Source organism: Strongylocentrotus purpuratus, unplaced genomic scaffold (assembly GCF_000002235.5).
Source record: "Strongylocentrotus purpuratus isolate Spur 01 unplaced genomic scaffold, Spur_5.0 spur5_scaffold_20, whole genome shotgun sequence".
Lineage (NCBI taxonomy): Eukaryota > Metazoa > Echinodermata > Echinoidea > Camarodonta > Strongylocentrotidae > Strongylocentrotus > Strongylocentrotus purpuratus.
The window spans coordinates 14,408,658-14,420,565 of NW_022145606.1; the positions used below are offsets into that span (position 1 = coordinate 14,408,658).

Here is an 11,908-nt window from a genome sequence, read left to right on the forward strand (position 1 = left end):
ATCCACTTTATTTGAATTATGGACAATAGAGCAAAACGTTTTATTTGCTTTCATTATTAATATTTGGAAGAGTATAGGACAGTAACTACACTTGTTTTTCACCCCTCTTACTCGACTATTCTTCCTTTATATCCGTGCGTCCATTTCTCTCTTTCCCTTCCTCTTTCTCTGTCAAACATTAACGGACTCTTCCAGTGTCAATCAACAATACCGTATGCATACAACAGAATAATGTACATGTAGTTATAGGCTAGGTTAACAGCAGTTACATACTCACTCTAACTATTTTCGAATTAAAACAACAATCAAATACGGAAAATACAAAATACGAAATTTGAGACAGTCATGTGTATGCTGTATTTTGTACTTTACAAAACTGTGTACAAAAACAATTTAAGAACCAGGAGTGTGTATCGATTTAGTCGCCCAATTTTACCCAAAATAAATTTCTTTCTCAACCAAAAACATGAAAGCAACAACATTTTCCATCGAGATACGGTTATCACACCCCTCCCTCTTCGAAAAAAGGAAAAGAATAACAAATTTATTAAAAAAAAGGGGGGGGGGGGGTGGTGAATAATGGTTCCGAAGCTTAGATCGTTTATGCATGGATTTCCTTCGATGTCATCCACTTACAAACACTAAATGGAACTAAACGGAATCGAATTGAAACGGTATTTATTTGAACAAGACCATTTACATGAAATATTCAAAGTGAAATCACCAGTAATAAAATAATTGCAGTAAAATGTTACAAAAATATCATAACATCCTTACATTCCTTAGGATGTTTAGTCAAGACTGAAACAGAACTTCTGACAGTTGAACTAGAACTAATTTTCGTTGATACATTGTTCTTCTTTACATCATAGCAGAACAATCTGTCATATTGTGAGTCCCCAGAGCATTCAATGTAATAGTTTTTAGACAGGGTGCCAAGTGAATACAAATGAATTTTTAATGGAATGCAGTACTATTTACACCATGGTCCTAAAATTTGACTTGATGTATTAGTTAAGTTCAATGTACATGTAGCATAACTACGAAGACTAAAAGGATATTTTAAAATGAAAACAAAACAATAATACCAATGAATTGACAGGATGAACCATGAAAGCTTAAAAGCTCATTTATAATTGGGGCTCTAATAACAAAGTCAGTATTACTTGTTACCTCATTTAAATATACAAAATAATCACAATAACAATTAAGTAACATAAAACCAAACAAAATAAACTTTTGAATACATTGAGAATAACAACATTAGGGATACAACATTATTAAGAAGTTAACAATAGTTTATACATAAAACATAATTATATTATTTCACTTGCTCCTATTGCTTGCGTCTCAAGTGGTAGGTACCTTTTAATTCAACTTCGAAGTTTGTAAAGTTTTGAATTGCTTCTAAGTAGGCATAGCATTACATTTTGTTACGATAAAATAGTAAGAAAAGGGATAAGGGAATATTGATACCAGACGTTTAAAAAGTACTTTTTTGCTCTCAAGTACAACATATTGAGTCATTTTGTGCTCTGTCACACACACAAACAACTGGACAATAACTCAAAGATTAAAGCAACGAAAGGTTTTCATCTTTTACTCCTTAGAGTAAATCGCAAAAACAATGACCAAAAACGAAAAACTTTCAACAGGGTGTCTGTAGCCGTTGTTATTCTTTGATTTTGCAGTAACAATCATCTGTTAAAATTTCAAAGAGAAAACAATTACACAACGAAAGAAGTTTATAGTTCATGTCAAATTTACGTATTAATATATCAGTTCAAAAGAGGGAATTTATTATTTTATTGGATAATGTCAACTGCATAGAGGCAAGTAAAATTCATCGAGAGGATGGAAATCTTCTCGTTCGTTTAGTTATCACATAATAAACAATAGAAAATAATTTGACACATTACAGGCCCATATTACAGTAGAGCTTGAGCAGAGAGGTATACACACACCAATAATGGTAATAGAGTGTGACATGGATTACAGTGATACCTTGATAAAATACAACTTCGTGTCACAAGCAAACGCGAGCATATCTGGGGAGAGGGAAACCAAGTAACACCAACTACCGTTAAGTGTCAGATTAAGTACATTGAACTCAACTCTCTCCTTCAGGTTCAGACCATCAAGGTCATAGAGCCTGATCACCACGTTATCATTCTCACGATCAAAACTCGCTACATACACCCTGTCCTGCTCATCCACGGCAGCATACAGGTAGATACCGCTTGGAGCTCGTAGAGAATTACCAACACTCCTATTTCTGTCATAGACCGTCACCACGCTGCGATTGGAACATGAACTCGTCATGATCAAACCCGACCTGGTAGAATATACCTGCTTCGTCGTGTTGTGTTTTGTTGGAACAGTGTGTTTGAGAATGGATCCAGTCGGGTCATAGATATAGACTCGCATAGCATTGTTAGCGATGAGGATTTCATCTGATTGACTTCTGTTTAGTCTGATATAGGAATTTCTTTTCACGTGGATGGTTGATTTCCTGGATCCATTCGGAGAATATATGTGTGCTTCAATGGCACCCGTCGATATGCATAACGACCTATAATTTTGAAACACAAGATCATAACACTTCATGTTACTTGGTATGTTTGCATACTGCTCTTGATTACCAGCTGAATCAATGATATCGATACCATGTGTATCACCATATCCGATAGCTACACTGTCATCAGAGTACGGTGTCATACCCCACATCGTTCCCCGTAGAACTACACACTGAATGACCTGCAGCTTGGGAACTGATTCTGAGATGCTCCCGATGCCCAGATGAGTAGCATATGCAGGCTTAAACGTCTTCTCATGTGCTTTCTTCGCAATGGCTGCCGCAGAAGTGTAATCAGTAGTTGATTCCGAGATGCTCCCGAGGTCAAGATGAGTATCATATGCAGGCTTGAACCTCCTCTCCTGTGCTTTCTTCGTAATGGCTGCAGTAGAAGTGTGATCAGTAGTTGATTCCGAGATGCTCCCGAGGTCAAGATGAGTATCATATGCAGGCTTGAACCTCCTCTCCTGTGCTTTCTTCGTAATGGCTGCAGCAGAAGTGTGATCAGTAGCCTTCTTCAGCATGGCATCCAGCTCCTCACAGAGCAAGGTATGAGCTGACAAACTGTCTGTCTCAAGACCACCCAGTCTGTCATTAGATACCAGTGCTATTGAACTACAAATACTCTTGATCCTCGTTCGATCGTTGGATTTCAAGACGTTGAGGTCATCATCGAAACTCCGCTTTATTGCATTGATGCGCTCGATGAGATTTCGATGATTGTCTTCAAGCTTTTTGGCCTTGATGCTGTAGGTTTGATCGACATCGTCCAGTAATCTCTGCACGGCAGTGTATACTTCATGGCGTTGTACTTCCACATTCTGAATGTTCTTCTCCAATTCTGATTTCTTAGTGGCGCAACGCTGGACAAGTTCGTTCACCTAAACAAAACGAATAAGAGAGAAATAAAAAAGAACATTTTGTAGAATGAGATGTAGTATGCCAATTACATGGAGCTTTTGATTGAAAATTGAAAACCGGATTTTGCTCGCGCCTAATGTTTTACAAAAGTTAGAATCACGACCCTCCATCTTATATCGTACGAGGACAGAGAAATTGTATACTTTGTTTTTTCTGCTTTCTTAAAAGGCAATCCAATCAAATAGTTCAATTTCTATGAATGCAGTACATCAGATAAACAGAAATAGTAATACATGTACTATTATTATAATAATGATAATAATCATCGTCATGATTATAAAAATAATAGGCCTAAATGATAATAACACATATTATTAATAGTAGTTATGGATTGGAATGTAGCTTTCTTAAGCATATGTTAAGAAACACAGAAGAAGATTTAAGAATGGCAAATTGAAGCATACATACACTTATATTCTTTTAAGTAATGACTTAACATACCTCATATAAAAGTGTTTCTATAATGATAAGAAACATTCCAACTATTAAAATGCGAGGAAGCATGGTGATCGAGATGAACAAAATAGTGATTTTATAAAGTTGATTCCGTATATAAGAGCACTTAAAAGCTTTTCTATTCTGTAATATTATCAAATGTAATGAGCCATTGTCTAGCGCGCCGGTCGGGCCTTTGCCTCCCCCCCCCCCCTTTTTGGGCCTTGGCGTAGAGCGTTTTGTATTGTGTAGCTACAGCAGAATAGTATACAGTGCGTCCGAGAAAATACGAAACCGAGAATTATCGATGTTTTATCATAACTTAGTCTTTCGTCTACGGCTGATTGTCGACGAAACGGAGTTAAGTGTTTTGTTATTGCCGTTAGTTGCTACGGCAGGCAGCCAGTGAAAACGAATTCGTTTTATAAAATTATGGAAATGGAAGCACTACTTTAAACAAACAGAACTTTGTTATTCCTAGCCCATTTTTCCTGATTGAGGTGTCATATGAAATAGCAGAAACTCAATTTTCTGGAAATGTGATTTTCTCTTTGAAATTCAGATACCGTCCGCCAAATGACCTTCTGGTTTCCTCTCTTAAAATTCATTTTACTCACTCATGCGTGAAATGTGCATCATATGAGTGGCATTGTGTGAAAGAAGAGGATCTAAGCTTTCCAAATATGTATCATTTATCAATTAAAATTATGATTAAGTTATGATAAATTATCGATAATTCTCGGTTTCGTTTTTTCTGGGACGCACTGTACATTGTTATAAATCATAGCTAGTTTATGCCATTTCATTGATTTTTCCTTTCTCTTACGAGGAGCTACATTGAGGGAGTCAATATCGCTTACTGAAGACTTACATTTTTAAAATCTATCCAGAACTATTAAAAACTAATCGATATACGGCGAAATTAATTTAGCTGCCACCTTGATAGAAAAAGAAATTACAAGCCTCTCCGATTTGATGCTTCTGGAAGAAAAGGCACATCTATTGATGTTCGATAAAGCGTAGCGATAGAGAGAGAATTTTTAAATTTGGAATGGTGGCACGTTGTCTCCTAGAACCTCTTTTTAATGGTTATACTGCAAACTTAATGATGTCAAACGTGTTTTTCTGGCAAGGGTGCGCCCCCTCCCCCTTCCTGCTTCTGGTGCATATGTTACCCGCTACCCGTTTATGGTACCTTAAAAGAAACCACGCTTACCTTAAGCCGTAACTCTTGCTCGAAATCAGCCTGATTCTTGATTTTGTGATTTTGATGACCGACGATCACGCACTTGAAACAGACTTGGACCTTACAATCCTCACAAAACATATCTTTGCTCTCTTGTTTGTGGATGGAGCACTTCTCAGATAGATGACCAATGCTGACCTTCCCGTTGATGATATCCTGTATGGATACAATCTCATGACCTTCAAAGACGACTGTAAGATTTTGATGACAATCCAGACACTTTTCACACATGTAGTTACTACACGTTCTGCAGAATGAGATAGCATCTCGCTGAAACTTGCATGCAGTGCATTTTGGACGCATCTTTTGGGCAGCATCCGTCCCTCCACACTTGGCGTGGTAATCGTCTACGAGTCCGTTGACAGTCACATTGGTGAGGAAATCATCGACACGGTGCGCAGTCAACTTGGTGATATTCCTGCAGAGAGGACAGATCATGTGATCAAGATCCTGGTGGGACAGGTCATAGTTCTTGAGACATTTCCGACAGAAGGTGTGACCGCATGAAGTCAGGATTGTTGCTCCGTCGAAGATATCAAGACATAGTGGACACGTCAGGTTCTCTGGAGAGCTTGGAGCTTTCTCTTCCTCAATCTTCCCAGCCATTGATACAAATGTCGGATTTTTGGCTTATTACAAACACGAGCTCATTTTACGCATATATCCAATGTCCAATAAAGCTTACAGTGTGATCAGCTTAATGTGTAATAAAAGCCAACAGTCAATTCATGCAAGCACAAACAATATGCAGTGAAGTAGTATATTGTGTCATGGACCTACTATGAGTGCACCCGTCTTGGTTGTACGTAACAAGTGTGTCCTAACTGTATTCAGATCTGTACAAATTTATCACGTTGATTACACATATGGAACTTTGTCAAAGGTACTGAGTCTCTGAGTATTCAAGTGTATACAGCAATACAAATATGATAACGATGCTAAACTCACACGAGATTGCCTGTGACAATAATACAGTTTGTGCATCCTATAAATAGAACAGGGTTTCCCCACATCGAGTGCGCGCGCAGCTATGAAGCACCTTTGAACTGAATGTCATCCTTTTTATCTATAGAGGGCGACTTTTTAACTTTTTAGTTGTGGATATATTGTGTTGGAGATTCACTTTAGTAGAGCCCTAGGTTAAAGAGCAAGACATTTGATTTGCTTTTATCATTTTTCTCTCATATTCTATCCCTATTCTCTCCCCTTTTCACCGTCAAAATTTCTCTAAACCCTGTATACGTATGGAATCGTACGTGGCTACACATATTACAATGCAACATTAGTCTGAAACAAATATTTCACCACTTCCTCTCTTATAAAAATGAGTCATAATTGAATCGTGTCTGTATCAAGAGCTGATAATGAGAAAATAATATCAAACAGAATATGTAAGCCATATTACACGGAAATATGATTCAATTGAAATAATATTGTTTAAAAGTAATCTTAATAGTCTTCCAGGTGATGTTGTGGAGAGTACCACTATCAATCGCTTCAAATCTGGTGGAAAGATGCCCAAGATAAGTATGATGACAACCCCAACCAAAGGAAACCACGGATAGGAAAAAACAGTCTAAGGACTGAATAATCCTGGATCAAGTGAGTTACAAGTGAGTAACAAGAGTTCTGTTTGTGAAACTGCATCTTAAGATAATTTTGTTTCCATTATAAATTGAATAGGTTGTTTTGGACCAGCAAAATAGCAGAAAAAGCATGAAACAGTGCTGGAATCATATTTCTGTGTCCAATGGTAACTGGTAATGTTTTTTTTTAGCAAGATTGATATCATTGTGTTATCATTTTAATGGTTCCAGAATCTCACAAAAGGCCTACATAATTTGGCCTAAACAATTACTCCTGTATACACTGTTGGTCATAAAGGTGGAATATTTTGTTTAATATCCAATTCATGGAATGATTTTGACAATGATTTATTCCTAATAGATCTCGATAATAGTAGACATTCTGAGATGTTATTGAATAATGATTTGCGTGTGTTTGTTTTGCGTGACTGCTAAAGCATATGCATGCTAATATGTTTATCAACTAGGGGACCTACGTCCTTAAGACATAACTGACGGTTATGAGGATTAATGCCTCACAAAAGGGCACTAATATAGCTAATAGACACAGCTTTGATCCTGGTGCCTCACAGTTACGAAACCAATACTTTGCCACTGAATCATGACTGTACGCAGCGGGGTCTAGGGTATGGGGCAGCCGCCACAAATAAAACAAGAAGAAAAGAAATTAATTATAAATAATTCATTGCATTTTACCCCGGTCCCCAACAGGAAACATTCCTCTGTGTGGCTATGCGTTATGGTTCAAGGCATGGCCATACGTATTTCCCTTTCAGGTCGTACATGTCTCGCCTTGTGACAATTTTATTTTTTTAATTTGGGAAATATCGTCAAACTCTGAAAATATAATTTCACATTTCATTGAAGTTGGTCAGAAACATGTCGATTAACAAGTCGAGCTGAACCAAAACCTCGACATTTCATTTTCTCTGCATGTTAAATGAGGTGACAGTGTATTAATTTCTCTTTTAGGCCATAGGCTATATGTCTATATTAACCTTTTCTCCAAAGTTTGGCTTTAATGATATTTAGATTGCATTTATTCATAAACGCTTCACCGAGCAACAGATTTTGGTATACGTAATCATTGAGTGATTTCAAGTTGGGTGTTTAAGGCTGGTGTTAGTGTTTAATAAACACTAACACCAGCCTTAACACCGAAATGGAAATCAGCTGGTGTTAAGGCTTTGACCTCTGAATATCGTCAACTTCCGGTAGCTGGTGTTATCGATTTTGCCAAATTGTCGTCTGCTGAACCGACCTTTGTGGCTGGTGTTAGTATTTCACGTACAAATGTCCTATTCACTAACACTAACCCCTAGGGATTAAGCAAATGTTGATTTCCAGTTCGGTGTTAGTGTTAGTGTTGCTAAATTAGAGTAGCCTAGCATATATTCATGCTGATCACATGCAATAACATCATCTTGTGTAGCTTTTCGTTTTCGAACTGTGAAAATCATGTTGAATGCTCAAGTTCGGCGTCAGCCGAACAAAATTAGGAAGCCGTGTTCCACCGAAGAATCCACGAAAAGCTATCTGCGCCTTAACGAAGGGCAGATTGAAGAGCTGGGAAGCGAATTCAATGCGTGGAGGGGGGCGGGGCCCCGCGGAATCGTGAAATCGGAGCAAATGGTAATGACATTATTGGATTATCTAGCAGGAGGTGGGTACTACCGGCAAGTTGGGAGAAGTGCCGGATTGTCAACATCAGCAGCATTCCGGCACACCCATCTTGTAGCCGATTTCCTTTTCGACATTGCACGGCACCATATACAGCTACCACAACATGACGAAATGCAACGTTTGTCGTCAGAACTTCGATATCCCGATGGCGAAGTGAGTTTATTCTATGCAAATATTCTACTTCATTATGACGTCTATAAGCCTATTATATAGTTTTGGTGATATCGTCAAGTAAAAGAGAAAGATAGATGGAGAAATGAGGGAGAGAGAGAGAGAGAGAGAGAGAAAGAGATTGCGTTTGTGTGTGTGTGTTTGTGACGTGGGATAAATCAAATGAATGTACTAGTCTATATTGTTACTTTTTAAAAATATATTTCCATATAAGTCTAGCGCCTATTTACCTTTATGATATAAATCAGCACATTGCGGGAAAAAGAGCACCCTACCATATTTTGATACCGGCTTTATAATTTGGATCGGTTCTTTTCTAAATAATAATATCACCTCTTTCTGCGTGTCTATTATCCAGAAGCGGATCTAGAGGGGGGGTTGGGGGGGGTTGCAACCCCCCCCCCCCCTTGGGCGGCCCCCCCCCCCCCCCCAAAAAAAAAGGAAAAAAAAAAAAGAAAAAGAAAAAAAGAAAGAAAAAAGAACGCACGCTGGAGAGAAACCCTTTCAAGTGCAAATATTATTGTGAGAAGATATTCAACTCATCTGGTAACTTAACCAAACACATGATAACTCTGGATATAACTATGTATTAAACTGTTACTTGATTTAAAAAGACGTTATCATGCACTGCTTTTTATGGTCTCCATTGTGTTAATAGATGCCAGGAAAACATCACTTACGGGGTTCAAAATATAAACACCCCCAAAAAATCGGTTCGCCGCTTCGCGGCTCGTGGACGATGCTCCGCATCGTCATTATTTTGGTCAAACCCCCCCCCCCCTTAGCAAAAAGCTAGATCCGCCCCTGTTATCATAACCATTACCTCCCTCTCCCCCTTTTCCCTTCCTTCTCACCCCTTCTCCTTATCAAGCATATACATTTTTTGTATAGATTTGTTGTATTCTAATATCATTTTCAATTGATTGTTTTAGGTAAAGAATGTTATCCTCTACATTGACGGATACATCGCGGGGATCCAGCGGCCTGACCATGCGGGAAACGCATATTTTTGCGGCAGGCATGGGAAGTCTTGCGACTCTCTCAATACCCAGTATGTAACCGACCAATTCGGCAAAGTTCGTCACATCATTACAGGTAAGTTATGCTTTCAGTACATCCATGACAAATTGTAAACTACTAAACCTAACTCAATTATAAGTTTTGTTATACGTTTGTGAAGTTTCCTGTTAATACTCAAATTTAGGTGGAGAATGTTATTCAACCATGTATTTCTAATCTGAAACATGTCAGTCCATAATTGATTGTAATAAAATAATATAGAGATTAAGCAAAGCCAAAGTAGAAATCAACATCCCATAATTTTGAACACAAATTAAACATAACTCAAACCACGTAAATTATTTTAAACTGCTTCTATATATTCACCACCTAATCTCCATTTGTTTTACTTTTTTAAGGACTCCCCGGGTCAACCCATGATAAGACCGCCACTGAATGGAGCAGGACCTTCATGGACTTTCTGGACAACCTCCCGGATGGATACATAACGATAGGGGACCCTGCCTACAGGAATCTCCACCGCAACGTTGGTCATCGGTTCGTGGGACACGGCCTCACTGATGAGCAGCAACAGTTCAACGATGATATAACAAGACTTCGACAAGTGATAGAGCGCACCATCGGGGCGACACAGCTCAAGTGGCGGATGGCTCAGATGAAAGAGAACAGGCTCGCAGCTAAAGGAGGGATTATCTTTGCGTCAAAACTCATCGTGTCCATGGCAGTTCTACACAACCGATATACAAATTACTTATAAGCTATCATTCTCGTAGTTAAGAAACCGTACAAAAATTTGCGAATGAAATGTACCTTTTCTTTGTCAGTTCATCTCAATGAATGCCGTCACTTCTTCGCTCTCTCTCTCGCTCCCTCTCTCTCTCTCTCTACTTCTTATGCTCAGTGGCGGTTGCAGGATTTTCCTTTTTTCAAACTTTTTCGGCTAGGGGGGGGGGGGGGGGCGTCGGTTCCCATGCCTGCTTACGCTCGCCCCCTCCTCTTAGTTCTTATTCGTCTCCCCTCTCTCTCTCTCTCTCTATCTCTCTCTCCCTTTCTATGTATTTAAATTATGTAAATTATATACATACATAACATCCATTCCGTGGGGGGGGGGGGAGGGGGGAAGGGGGTGGGTCTATAATATGCATTGCATTTCAGGTATGTGCCGCAGGAGACCACAATATTATTATTGTGAAACCTGTATTTTCGTTCAGGTGTATAATAATACATATCATTCTGTATATCTAGTAATATCTAATAAATTCAAAAGACAATATTCAACTTGCTCTGTTATACTATTAGAATCATTTCAGCCTTCTTCTGTTAAGTGCAAAGGAAATGTTTAGTTCTGGGAGTGTTCGAAATCCACGATTCACAAAGATACACAAATCGATGTTATTTTTTGAAAGTTTGGATTAACTGATGAGCAAACAAAAACATAATGTAAAGGTTATGTTATCAGGTTGTCGTTGAACCATAATTCTCCCTCGCGCAGTTTAAGAAAGAACTGTTTTTGAATAGGTAATTTGTCATTGTATCATCAAATATCTCTATGAGATTGTGGCACTTCCTGACCCTCCCAAAACCCACCTTCTCCTTTATGTATAAGTGGCTCTGTTCTGACATAATCAACAACAACTTGTATATAGATCCACACAACACTAAGCATAACTATCGAAATTCAAATAATGTTTCCAAATAATATTTAATGCAAAACGATTTGACGCCCTATGTACATCGTGGATAGTTATTGTTCCTTGTCCTCGGTTTCACCTAACTGGACGTCGATCCCCAGAGCGGAACCAACCATCATCCGAAGTGCCGTCATCTCGTCCACAAGCCTTCCCAAAAGGACAATTACTTCGTCGTCACGCTTTCTCTTCTGTCTCCGATTTGTTGGGGGGAGAAGCGGACGATGTGGATGGGGCTCCCGTCGCCTCCTCATCACCTTCACCTGGGATGACTATCACTTCCCCTGGAATGACCACGCCTCCTTCTGTAATCACTGCTTGAGGTTTGATCTATATAAAAACAAATAGGCGAAATTTGTAATGATTTCCATTTTCCAGTTAGTGAATGCATAATAAAGTTCCCATTGGTTTGCAATCTTAACTTTAAGATCCCAGTTTGCCAATGCAATTTTCCCATTCATGCATGTTTCTAATGCATTATTACTAACCTATAATAAGTAGGCCCAATATATTTATATATTTCTGATAAAGATGTACAAAGCCTTTTCCAAAGATATCTCCCTTGTTGATAAAATACATCATC

General features: G+C 38.5%; 1 protein-coding gene across 1 annotated transcript; it reads left to right on the forward strand.

Annotated features, from left to right (window-relative positions):
* The first annotated feature begins 8,557 nt into the window (after positions 1 to 8,557).
* Positions 8,558 to 10,580, forward strand: LOC115927605. The gene is made up of 3 exons (XM_030993691.1): positions 8,558 to 8,599; positions 9,550 to 9,712; positions 10,036 to 10,580. Exons 1-3 carry the CDS (start codon positions 8,558 to 8,560, stop codon positions 10,392 to 10,394), a joined length of 564 nt encoding a protein of 187 aa, XP_030849551.1. The 3' UTR covers positions 10,395 to 10,580.
* Positions 10,581 to 11,908: the final 1,328 nt, after the last annotated feature.

Bases quoted from the DNA above. Each gene is read 5' to 3' on its own strand.
- LOC115927605 (XM_030993691.1), top strand. From the start codon at position 8,558: ATGCAACGTTTGTCGTCAGAACTTCGATATCCCGATGGCGAA. The intron at 8,600-9,549 runs GTGAGTTTATTC...TGATTGTTTTAG, and splicing joins TTCGATATCCCGATGGCGAA to GTAAAGAATGTTATCCTCTA. The intron at 9,713-10,035 runs GTAAGTTATGCT...TACTTTTTTAAG, and splicing joins AGTTCGTCACATCATTACAG to GACTCCCCGGGTCAACCCAT.